Source organism: Schistocerca piceifrons, chromosome 4 (assembly GCF_021461385.2).
Source record: "Schistocerca piceifrons isolate TAMUIC-IGC-003096 chromosome 4, iqSchPice1.1, whole genome shotgun sequence".
Taxonomy (NCBI): domain Eukaryota; kingdom Metazoa; phylum Arthropoda; class Insecta; order Orthoptera; family Acrididae; genus Schistocerca; species Schistocerca piceifrons.
Window position 1 is genome coordinate 408138399 of NC_060141.1, and position 13753 is coordinate 408152151.

Below are 13753 nucleotides of genomic sequence, written 5' to 3' on the forward strand. Positions count from 1 at the left end.
AGTCCAATTCAGAATGTATTTCTCAGTCTTGCTAGGACAGAAAGAAATTGTCAGATCTTTTCTACAGATTAAAGTTGAAGATGAATGTCTTGTGCAGCATATGCACCTTCAAAAACCATCAAATTATTGTTGATTTTTGTTGTTGTTGTTGTTGTTGTTGTTGTTGTTATGCTGGTCTATTTGTGACCAGATGTAAAAACAGACATATTAAGAACAGTAGTTTTTTGCAGTGTGTATTGGATTACACTTGTATGATATAAGCAGCATTTGGTCTCTTACTTCTATTATGAACATCTGAAGCCACTTCCAGTCTCTTGTTACATAATTGACAGGGAATATTGTGTTTTAGCATACATTTATAATTTTTTCCCTGTTTGTGCCTGACTGAATGATTATTTTACGTTTGTAGTATTATGTGATTAAATTCATCCATAGATTCTTCATGTAAGTTGAACAAATTGGTTTGGTATCTTATTCTGTCAGCATTTATTTAAGTTCTCTTGTATTTAAATCTATGCCTGTTTGTGCCCTATGTTGGGGAAAGGGAGCTGAAGAAATTTTGAATTATTCAAAATTGACAGTTTCTGTATAAAATTAAAATGTGACTGAAATATACAATTTCCGATTTGAAATATTGTGAATAACCTGTGCAAGAAATAAGTGTGATATATTGTCAATTGCTAACAATGTGGTATACAAGTGTGTACTCACTGAGAGTATTCAAAGTTTAGAACAGTTAATCTGTCAAACTCTCACGAATAAATATGAACAAGAAATGACAACCCTTACTACTTCCGTCACATGTAAAAAAAAAAAAAAAATAAAATAAAATAAATAAAAATAAAAAAAATTACATGACAAGCTCTCATATTACAGATGCATAAAATGTTTTAGAAAGATATTTACATCAGTGTCTATATTGACTCATGTATGTGAGCATTAATGTGAGAAATTCTTGGAAAATACATTGCTTTACTGCTGGAGTTGCTGCCTATGGCAGCTAGTGATTAACACATTAGATAAGAACTGATTGAGTGTTTTTGTATAGTGTAATGCTGCTTCTATAGGAGACCTCAAATTACTGTACAGTAGTACAAAGTTTGCACCACTTCTGTGTAAAACTGCGAGAGTATGCCAGATAAATACATTTAATCAGTTATCCAAACAATGGAAAGTCTAAGATGGAATAACAACAACATGCTAAGGGTAGATTGCTACTCACCACGTAGAGGAGGTGTTGAGTCACACACAGGTACAATGGAAAGAACAGTAGAACTATTTAAGCCTTCATACAAAGTCGTCCCTCAGAAATAGATCTCCCACAACAACAAAGTTGTGTGAATGTGTGAGGGTTCTACTTCTGAGGAAGAACTTTGTTCGAAAGCTTAAATATTTCTAGTATTATTTTAATTGTTCCTGTCTGTGACTCATGCATCCTGTATGTGGTTGGTACCAATTTAATCAGTTATTCATATTTATCGTGTGGTACTATTGAGGATTTTGCATATTTACAACACACTATTTCTTCCCTAAACAAATCAGAAAAACAATTCTGTATACTTATAGTAGATGCATTTGACAGCCACATTGAAACTTCCTGCCAGATTAAAACTGTATGCCAGACTGGGACTCAAACCTGAGTTCAAGTCCAGATCTAGCACCCAACTTTTATCTGCTGTGAAGATTCATACTGATGCACACTCCGCTACAGGGAGAAAAATTCATTCTTCACAAATACTGTTACTGAGATTCATCTTTAAAAAGTATCACTTGCAAAATGCTTATGGGAAATACATAATGTTGCAGAGGATGACCAGAAACTAGGTGGTCCCACATCCAGAGGCAAACTGTATAAGCACAGGAAATCCCAAATCTTTAATATGGGGTATGGTTGGAGGAAACAGTGGAGAGAACTTTGCTCAAAGAGGTGATTTTTATGGGCTTGTATAATAACCCCATAGCACTCGTTTATATGTCATACTTCAAAGCAATGGACCTGGATACATGCCCCTCCAAACCACAGTCCAGTGATTCCTTTAGTACAGGAGGACAGTGCCTGCAGTTCACACTGTGCACCTATATCAATATGATTGTAGTCACTTTAATTTTTATGGAAGAATAAGCAAGTGAGAACGGTTGTTCTGTAGAGGTGGAAAGTGAAGCACACAAAATGCAGAGGACGCCACCCAGCTAAGTTGCCAGATATCCTGATGATCAGAGGTGTGAAAGACTGATGATAATGTTGTCCTAGAGGTTTCAGTCAAAATGTTTCAAATGTGGTTCTTGAGCCACTGTCAGTTACACAACACTGTGAAATAGCATTATTCATCTGGAAAAAAAAACTGCAGCATGACAAGAGCTGTCTGCACTGATGTAAGCTCCAGGGCAACCCTGCCAGACCTCGTTGATACCAGAAGAGCTTCATCCGTTGTCTTGAAGCCCTCCTCACATCTGGAAAACAATGTACATTGGATAGAGGTAATACAGGCCTCAAATAAAATGAAACATTTTTTGATGAAACACTACTTACAGGAGTATAAAAACAAGCTATAATTATCACACACACACACACACACAGAGAGAGAGACTGCAAAGACTTAAACGCATTAGCATTAGTTCAGAAAGGAGTGAGCCACATGTGTACACATGTATTCAGCAACTTACCTGAGTATATTAAATGTCTTATAGATGAAGGGGTGGAATTTAGGCTTGAATTAAAGGTCTTTCTGTTGCTCAACTGCTATTGGACATAGCTAATTGACAGAAACTCTTGAAGTTAGTGTTTTAGGTTATTCTATAATTAATTCTACTAGTGTAATATTATAATCTTGTGTGATAAGTGAATTTATTCTATTGTGTTCAATAAAATGACACCTTTCACTTTTCTCCCTATCCCAGAGACTCATTTCCATTGGATCCATGGAATGTTGTATAATGTAACAGGCCCAGTCCCAAGTAAAGTGCCAATAAACAGTCAGTAAATAGAGTAAATGAGTTCAACTTCTCGAAAAATATTGTCTTCTTCATGAAAGAGATGCACTAAAGAAAAAGGGAATATTTTGTTCTGCCAGTGGGGTCACATGCATAACACTGAATAAATAAATGAAAAAAGAAACCCAATTAAAGTTCTGTAGAACAAAGTCAGTAATCTGCTCTCACTATATGACAGAGAGACATTGACAGTAATGCAGAATACAAGCTGCAAAGATCGGGTTTTTAAGAAGAGCCTGAATTCAGCCCGTTAGACAGAATAAAGGACACAGCATTCTGGCAAGAAGCGGGAGTTGCCTGTATTAATAAACAGATTCAAAAGTGTAGAAGTAAATGGAGAGACCATGTCAAAAGAATGAAAGAAAATGGAATACTAAAAATAATAATGAGCTGACACTGAATACAAAACAAATCGTTAGATAAATTAAGAAAGAGGTGAGATTGTAGAGAGACCGTTAAAGGAGGAGAATATGAGAAGACAATTTGATGTTGACTCAAATACACTCTTTCATATTATGAAGTTCACAGGTATAAAATAAAGGGAGTGAAAGATTATCTACAAAATTTATATAAACCAGACTGCACTTATAAAACTCAAAGGACACAAAAGGAAAGCAGTAGTCTAGAAAGGAGTGACACAGAATTGTAGCTTACCCCTTATGTTTATTTAATACGTATGTTGCACAAGTAGTAAAGGAAATAAAGGAGAAATTTGGAAAATGGATTTAAGGTTCAGGGAGAAGAAATAAAAACTTTGAGATTTACTGATGACAGCATAATCATGTCAAAGATGGCAAAAGATGTGGAAGATCAGTTGAAAAGAATGGATAGTGTTTTGAAAAGAAATTATTAGATGAACATAGATAACATTACAATAAGAATCATAAAAGTGATATTTAATCGGATGATGCTGAGACAGTAAAAGTATTAGATTTGTTTAGGTATTTAAGCAGCAAGATAACTGACAATGGCTGAAGTAAACAGGCTGTAAAAGGCAGACTGTCAATAGCAAGAAAAATGTGTATGAAAATTTGTTAATGCCTATTGTAAATTTACCTTTATGTGAAAGTGGAACACAGACAAAATCAATACAGGCAAGAAGAGAGTAGAAGATTTTGAAGTGGGGCTTGGATAAGTAGTACTGTCCAATTTAAAGTGGTTGTTATTTGACAGCCAGTATGGTAAACTATTACCATACACTAAAAACCACTGGGAGCATAGTGTAGTTTGCTTCCAATGTGTTGCCACCAATGCTGTGCAACTCATTATTGAAAAAAGGAGATTTTCGAAATGCAAAATTTTCACCTACTCCAAGAAAAAAGCCTCAGTGCAGTCCTAGTTAAAATTAAAAACAAATTTTTGAAATGAAACATAGAGATATAGATCATACATGAGCCTCAGATTTATTTTCGCACAATTTTTGTAGCAGGCACAGATTCTACAGTGATTTTGTATCACCATGGAGAGCACAGTGTTGTGGTGGCTGCCTGCAGGTAGTACTCGTCACAACATTGCAGCTTTCCACCTTAAATGTAAGTTGTCAGATAAGTTAAATCAGACTGTACAGAGTGAACCCCAGCTAACCAACAAAATCTTAGAGGTTATTCAAGGATATTTTCAGAGTTTTTCTGTATAAAAGGGAGGTGGTCTCTGGTGGCTTGTTGAGGAGAACGAATGTAACTATGATTTCTTCAATGACAAAGTGCCCGATACAGAATTCAAAAGTCTTGTATTTGACACCCAGTTAGCCCCAGGATTTTTACTATAACTTACACCTCCTTAACTACTGCCAATGTTTATTGATTTGAAAAATGCTGATTTGTATTGTGGTTCAGAGTCAATGTTAAACTGTAAGTCGTCCTATAATTGGCTGTGTAAACCAGTTGAAAGGATGTAGGAGGGTGAGGTAATACCGTGTCCAACAGGACCATGCCTAGTAAGGCACTCTGCTGGCCAAATCGACCTTTGGACAGATGGCAACTTTAATTTTTTCCCAAGTTCACTATTTGCATGCAAAAATATCTTCATAACAGTGAAAAAGCCTGTGATATGGAATCACCAAAACGTACAACACAAGAAATGGAGTAATGAATTGATCCTTGGACATATGCAAAAGTACTTCATGTGGTTTCCGTAACAGTGGGAGAGGCTAGGCACAGCGTCATTGTGCCACTTTTCCACTGTGCTCAGTGAATCCATACACGGGGTGCATATTGGACAACTCTTCAGCAGTAAACCTATCCACAGTACTGTGTACAAGTGTAAATGTACAAGTAAAACTGCCAGAAAAACAAACCCGTGACAGAATCGAGCAGTAGTGAATGCAAGTGAAGAGTGGGCATTACTGTTGTCAACAATCGAATGAGTTTGTTTCCAAAAGAGACACACACTATGTCGTCAACAGAGTTTCACTCTATGAAAACTATGGTTCAGTTGTTTTGGTAGACTACGGAAATGATATAGTAAATGGTAGGATCACCAGTATTATTGAGAGCATTGGTATGGAATGAAACATAATTGGATGTGTAACAGAGAAACTGGGAGCTGACAACATATTTTTGTTTCCTTTTTTTCACATAATTAGAGCAGCGCATAATTCAGTGTTAGTGCATCGTGTATTTTATTTCCTTACAGAATAAAAATTGCATTTTATAAATAATGAAAATTAGCTTATTATTTAACTTCTGCACTTTTATCCAATTAATTTTGCTGCAAGTAAAGTCTCCATGCACAAACATAATACAAAGGGTGTTTCTAAAAGGACTTTACAACTTTGAAAATTTATATAAATTAATTTATAATATAGAGGTGATTGTTGTGTCAATTTGTAGGGAAATACATCAAGTTTTGTATAGTTCACTAGTGCCGAATCACTGGACCCGAGTGTGCTAGCTGTGTATTTTGGTTTGAAGAATCGAAGTCGGTGACAACAGTTCAGCATGATTTCTGTACCAAGTACACCAAAGATCCTCCTAGCAGGCCTACAATTTATGAGTGGCATAAATGTTTTTTGGAAACAGGGTGCTCAGTAAGACATGAGAAATCATCAGGTCATCCAAGCACATCTGATGATGTTGAGTGAGAGAGGCAACGTTCTGTCAACAGCCCTACAAAATCGACCCAGCGTGCATCTCGTGAACTGCAAATCCTACATACGACTGTTTGGCGTATGTTGTGAAACCATTTCCGTTTGAAACCATACATGTTGACGATCATACAAGCAATAAAAGACACTGATAAAATTGCTCACAAGAACTTCTGTGCGGATATGTTAAATTGATTACATGAACATGAAACCTTCTTGGACAAAATCATCTTTTCTGATGAGTGGCAAGGTTCACACGCATAACTGTAGGATTTGGGGCAGTGAAAATCCACATCAAACATTGCAACATGTTCGTTATAGCTCTAAACTGACCATTTTTTGTGCATTGAGCAAGAACAAAGTGTACTGCCCCTTTTTTTCATGAGAGATCCATCAACGGGATAGTGTACCTGGATATGTTACAACAATGTTTGATACCACAGATCGCTGAGGATGACCAAGAATGAAATGTTTACATCATACAAGATGGTGCACCACCTCACTATCTGGCTGACGTCTGGGATTTTCTAAGTGATCACTTTCCAGGTCAATCGATTGGCCGTGATGCGCCAATTACATGGTCCCCAACTTTCCCAGCCCTGACATATATTTTTTAATGGGGATTCATCAAGGATATCTTGTTTGTACATCCTGTGCCGGCTTCTCTATCTGAACTTAGAGCAAGAATTTACACGCCACTGAGCAAGTTACACCTGCAATGCTACAGCGATTTTGGGAAGAAATTGACTTCTGATGGGATGTGTGCAGGATAACCAACAGAAGTCACATATAACATGTTTAGTTTAAAGTAGAAAAACTTGAAGTGTTTCCCTACAGAATAACAATAAACCAACTCTGTATCTTCTTCCAATAAATTTATATGATTTTTTAAAGCTTTTAAGTCCTTTTTGAAACATCCTATATTGTATGTATGTCCCGCCTGCCTGACTGATCAGGGCCCAGCCCAAACTGCTAAGGGTAGAAACTTGAAATTTGGAGAAGGTGTGGATCTTATACTGTACATGTTGTTTAAGAAGGGACTTTTTGAAATTCCAACCCTAAGGGGTGAAATAGGAGATGAAGGGTTTTTTATTTTATTTATTTATTTATTTATTTTTTTTTTTTTTTTACAAAAATGTCGCTATTAAGGCAATTTTGAAGTTGGATCTACGAAAATTGGTATTTTGTTTCTATGTCAGATATAAGGGCATAAACGTTTCAGTATTTTTGGAAATTTAACCCTATGGGGTGAAAGCTTTTTTTTTTTTTTAGTACATCACTGTTAAAGAACTACTAAAGTATTTTTAAAGTTATATCTATGAAAATTGGTACTTGACTTGTTGGTGGCAAATAAAAAAAATAAGTGTTTCAGTGTTTCTGGAAACTGAACCCCTAAGGGGATGAATACTCAGAAAATAACCTGAACAACATGGAAATTTTATCTGTGGAGTTAGGGGTTCGTCCTGTATGTGGATAGATGGAGTAATTAATGAAGATGTGGCAAATTGAACTGGCAAGACAGACTAAGTTGATGGGTCACACTCTGAGGCATCAGGGAATAGTTGACTTCGCAAAGGAGATAGGTACGGAGGGAAAAAATTGTAAGGAAGACCACGATTTGGCCACAGAACACAGGTTCAGGTGGATGTAGGTTGCAGTAGTTATGAGGATATTTGTACAGGATAGACTGACACAGAGAGCTGCATCAAACCAGACATTGAACTGCAGACGACTACATTAAGCATAGTAAGTAAGGGCCCAATGATAAACAAGTTAAGTACCTAACGTTGCAAGAGAATCGGCAGCTGTGGGCTAGACGTAGTCTGAAGGCACGGTGAGGGTCTCGGTGATGGCCGAGAGAGCCGGCCTGCTGGGCTGGCCCTCCCAGGCGACAGCCTCGTACGGGCGGTCGCGGTCGGCCGCCGACAAGTCCGAGTAGTAGGCGCTGCTGGGCTCGGTGTCGGAGCCGGTGTAGGCGCCGTTGTGGAAGGCGGTCGAGTCGCGGTCAAGCTCCGCGTACACGGCGTCCTCGTGCAGCGTGTAGTGGTTCTCGCGGCAGGCACGCTCGCGCTCGCAGGGCGCCACTTTCCCCGGCGACGGCCGCGTCGCTAGCTCAGCGCCCGCCGCCGCTGGCGCTGCCGGCGCAGGCGCCCGCGCTCTTTGGCTCGACCTGGAGGAGCACACGCCTGCAACGGCAACGGGCGCGCGCGTCAGACACACTTCTCTGCTGAATGAGGCAAGCGCAGCACATTTATCAGCTTGACAATGGCGCAGCTTAACGTCTACACTACTGGCCTTTAAAATTGCTATACCACGAAGATGTGCTACAGACGCGAAATTTAACCGACAGGAAGAAGATGCTGTGATATGCAAATGATTAGCTTTTCAGAGTATTCACACGAGGTTGGCGCCGGTGGCGACACCTACAACGTGCTGACATGATGAAAGTTTCCAACCGATTTCTCATACACACAGCAGTTGACAGGCGTTGCCTGGTGAAACGTTGTTGTGATGCCTTGTGTAAGCAGGATAATGCGTACCATCACGTTTCCGACTTTGGTAAAGGTCGGATTGTAGCCTATCGCGATTGCGGTTTATCGTATCGCGGCATTACTGCTCGCGTTGATCGAGATCCAATGACTGTTAGCAGAATATGGAGTCTGTGGGTTCAGGAGGCTAATACGGAACGCCGAGCAGTATCCCAACGGCCTCGTATCACTAGCAGTCGAGATGACAGGCATCTTATCCGCATGCATGGCTGTAACGGATCGTGCTGGCACGTCTCGATCCCTGAGTCAACAGATGGGGACGTTTGCAAGACAACAACCATCTGCACGAACAGTTCGACGACGTTTGCAGCAGCACGGACTATCAGCTCGGAGACCATGGCTGCGGTTACCCTTGACGCTGCATCACAGACAGGAGCGACTGCGAGGGTGTACTCAACGACGTACCTGGGTGCACGAATGCCAAAACGTAATTTTTTCGGATGAATCCAGGTTCTGCTTACAGCATCATGATGGTCGCATCCATGTTTGGCGACATCGCGGTGAACGCACATTGGAAGCGTGTATTCGTCACCGCCATACTGGCGCATCACCCGGCGTGATGGTATGGGATGTCATTGGTTACACGTCTCGGTCACGTCTTGTTCGCATTGACGGCACTTTGAACAGTGGACGTTACATTTCAGATGTGTTACGACCCGTGGCTCTACCCTTCATTCGATCCCTGCGAAACCCTACATTTCAGCAGTATAATGCACGACCACATGTTGCAGGTCCTGTACTGGCCTTTCTGGATACAGAAAATGTTCGACTGCTGCCCTGGCCAGCACATTCTCCAGATCTCTCACCAATTGAAAACGTCTGGTCAATGGTGGTCGAGTAACCGGCTCATGACAATACGCCAGTCACTACTCTTGATGAACTGTAGTATCGTGTTGGAGCTGCATGGGCAGCTGTATCTGTACACGCCATCCAAGCTCTGTTTGACTCAATGCCCAGGCCTATCAAGGCAGTTATTACGGCCAGAGGTGGTTGTTCTGGGTACTGATTTTTCAGGATCTATGCACCCAAATTGCGTGAAAATGTAATCACATGTCAGTTCTAGTGTAATATATTTGTCCTATGAATACTCTTTTATCATCTGCATTTCCTCTTGGTGTAGCAATTTTAATGGCCAGTAGTGTATCTAACAGCATTATGTACTGTGCATAGTAGAGGAGCAGTTCGGAGACGATCATTTTTAGTATCAGTGTGGAAATACAGCCTCTCATAAAACAGTCCCTGTGAGGCAATGGTTTGTGGACAATAACATTTCTGAAAAGGAGTGGACTGCCCAGAGTGCCCGTCCTGAACCCAATGGAACATCTTTGGGATCAAGTAGACCCCAACTTCCAAATAATTCTCTGTTGTCGGCTCTTGAATAAAAGTTGGCTACTATTCTTCAACAGACGTTCAAAACACATTACTGAAAGTATCCATAGCAGAATTCAAGAAGCCACAAAGTCGAAGAGTGGGTACATTCCAGATTAATATCCACTAACAGGTGGGTGTCCAGATACTTTTGATTATATTGTGTGTGTGTGTGTGTGTGTGTGTGTGTGTGTGTGTGTGTGTGTGTGTGTGTGTGTGAGACGAAATAATTCAATAATTCAAAAATGTTCAAATGTGTGTGAAATCTTATGGGACTTAACTGCTAAGGTCATCAGTCGCTAAGCTTACACACTACTTAACCTACATTATCCTAAGGACAAACACACATACCCCTGCCCGAGGGAGGACTCGAACCTCCGCCGGGACCAGCCCCACAGTCCATGACTGTAGCGCCTAAGACCGCTCGGCTAATCCTGCGCGGCTCCAATAATTCGTTGCTGTTTCAAAACGAGAGGACGGGGTCACTGAGGTCAAAATAAGCCTAGAAATTACAAACTGTATTTAACAAAGAAAATTGTCAGTTGTTTGCGTGATTTCCCGCCCAAGTGGATAGGCTTGCGCCTTGAGTAGCCAAATTAGCCTGAATTAGTGGGATCCCCTGTACAACTTCGGTTTACTTGTTCAGGAAAAATTGTGCTGTTCATTGCTGTGGCGATACTTTCTAAGTCAATCAAAACGAATGCAGACCTTCACAGAACAGTGCTGAGATGGTCTCTGTCGCTTCCTTGTATGGCTGTTATCGGTGTGAAGGAAAGGGCTGATCGAGCACACTGGAACGCAGAGAGAGTCGCAAATTCCCAGGACACGCGCTGCTCCTACCGCACCAGAGTAGCACAAACTTGGCTGTACTATATCAGGGCAATATCTGTCCCAATTCTTACAGTGACACTCCCCCTCTCCCTCTCGCACAACTTCATGAGAACAGTATTTCAACTTTCTTCCGTGGGCAAACAAGACCTGTGGTGACCTGGTGAAAGTATATTTTGTTTTAAACTGCAGAGCAAATTTATTCGACCTTTAAGAACACCGCACCCCTTTATGTATAGTGTAGGTGTGCTTATCCGTGTTTTACGTGCGATCCCTATTGCAACAGATGGAAAGAGAAAAAGTTATTTCTTGTGTCAAAAAGAGAATAAATTAGTGAAATTTCAAGATCGAAAAAAAAATGTTGTTCGTAGGAGCTGGGATAGGGTGTGTGTTTCCCCAGTTTGAGACGTTATTGCGTAAATCTTTGTTAAATCCTAGGCTATGAAATGAGTTCTATTTATCTGTCTATCTAAGATTGGTTTTGGAAGGTTTCCCACATTCATAGTTGGATGTTGGCCCTGGGTTACACTTTGCGCACATTTGTTCAGCTTAATAACGCCACTCAACAGCAAGGAATAGAAGAAAGGGGGTTGATGCAATAAATCCGTTAACATGGTCAGACCTAAAGTTCTGTAAGTAAATAGAGTATTACAAGTGGCGTCAAAGCTGTGTAAGCTGTTTCTTAGAATTCGTTTCTTGTTTCTGAATTGAGGAGTATTAATCAATGACGTTTTGTGCTAGTTGTTTTTGTTGATGTCCATTTTCAGTGTGCGACTTTCAATTTTCAGTGTCATCCAGACATTACTGGTATAGAGATATGTTCTTTGAACAGTGTCTAGCTTTGTTTCCTATTTCGTTTGGTACGACTGATTTAATCTCATATGGATGTAGCTTCAGTTCATTAACTCAGAAAATGTGGCGTCCATAATCATTATCAACAACCTACGAAGGTGTACTCGTTTGTACTAAGGAAGTACGCTTACCTTATGGGAGTAATTTACCATGAAATATATTGACAGGGTGATGATCGATTGTTCCGTATAGTGTTCCTCGTTAAAAATGTAGCTCTTGGTGCATGATACGTCTTCAACTTCACCAATCAGTGATTACATATATATATAAACGTCTGTTTAAGAACTTGCTCGCTATTGGACGAACTTCAGCAGACGCCCATTTAGTAATCTCAATTTTATTCTTCAGTTTTACATGAAATTCTCCATTTTCATAAACAGAGCTCGATGTGTTCTTCTGATTCAAAATCTCGTTTCTTGGTGAACCAAACTACTGTGCATAACACATAATTTTTCAAGATGGTGGCCTTTTGTATAATTTTTATATTACCACGAACAGTATACCTAGGGGTACAGCGATAGAGCTTGAAGATAATTTGTAGTCAGTGGATAACAGGCCTAGAGCCACTATTTTAAGTAAAAGGCAACATCCCGAGCAATTCACCTAAAGCTACCACCGCTAACATTTCTGAAATGAGAATATAAAATGGATCACAAAATCAACTCCTCCAGTGATTCCAGCATTCCACTGTCAGTAATGATGGAATTGCTCATAGAGGTTTACGATTACATCTTATGAACCTTTTGGACTATAATTCTGAAATTAATTCCCACCGCTTATCCTACAGATTTCTTAGATTCAGAATTCAGTAATGAATGCTGCGGAATCGATTAGTTGTGTTCAGTGTTAATACCAGTAATACAAATTTAATTTTTAATCGTTATGACAGAAAAATCGGGACGAAAGCAAACAGTTATTTCGCTCAAAATGAAGACGGTCCTGACAGCAAACGGAGGTCGAAAGCGAAAATATATAAAACATTTGGCTTTGTTATCTCTACAGTGTCGTCGATAATTAAAAACAGAGGTTAGATTAGGCAATGCTTGGGTGGTGTTCCAATCAGAGAGAAAATGTATGAGAGCACTAAACATAAAGGAGCAGCGACTGCTTCGCTTGTCCGGTTTACCAAGCTAAGTTTCAAAATGTTCCCATATCAGGACATTTGTTGATGGAAAGAGCTGCGAGAGGTTTAAAAATAACTGGGTATTGAATTTTGTTCAAATACAGGCTGCCTGGAACTTTTCAAGGAAAGGAACGGCGTAGAGTAAAAAAACGAAAATGTTTTCTGTGGCGCTACCCAAGTTTTACCGACAATGGCAGCTTATTGGTTAGTTCTACCTAACCTTCAAGATTTAAACACTAGAATTCGAAAGATGACACGAAAGCCGATGAAACTGGCTTATTTCATCGCTGCTGTCCCAATAAAACATCGCTTACTAAGGAGGGGAGGGGGGAGTGGGCAAATATTTAAGGAAATATTACGATATTGCTAGGATGCCTTTCGGATTAATAGGAAACCGCAGCGTTTTAAAAATTTACGAGCACTATCAGTTGAATAATACAGCGGCCAAAATGCGTTGATAGTAGTCGAAATATTCAACGACTGAATTCTCACTTTGGATGAACACTGAGAGATTCTTTTCCCAAATAAAGTACTAATATGTTGTGTACACTGATTAGCCAGAACATTATTATTACCACTACCCACCGCCACGCTGGATCCCACCTGGTGGCGTTGCGGGCATGTGGCGTAATAACAAAAGTAAGCGAAGCAGACACAGACTGCGGATCACCCGAGCGAAGATATGGTCTGCAAATAGGAAAATCCATTGAGGTAAGCGACTTTGACAAAGGATAGATTATTATTACACAGACCCTTGAACGAGTATCTCGCAAACGGTGAAACTTACTGAATGTTCACATGCTACTGTCGCGAGCGTCTACGGAGAGATGCAGGACAGTGAAACTACAAGGCACTAAATGGTTGGACGTCCACGACTCCCCACAGAAAGTGGGGTTCGGAGGCTCGTCTGCTCTGTAAAGTGTCCTACGGTGGTTTTAGGAGCATTATAGTGAACAA

General features: G+C 40.0%; 1 protein-coding gene across 1 annotated transcript in view; it reads right to left on the bottom strand.

Moving 5' to 3' along the window:
- Nucleotides 1–1201: 1201 nt before the first annotated feature.
- The window catches only part of LOC124795038, a 221431-nt gene continuing 208879 nt past the window's right edge, over nt 1202–13753 (bottom strand). The window contains exons 5-6 of the mRNA XM_047258821.1: nt 7858–8262; nt 1202–2451 (exon numbers count right to left, since the gene is read on the bottom strand). Coding sequence (XP_047114777.1) covers nt 7889–8262 — 374 coding nt within the window. The 3' untranslated portion in view covers nt 1202–2451; nt 7858–7888. The remainder of the gene's footprint in view (nt 2452–7857; nt 8263–13753) is intronic.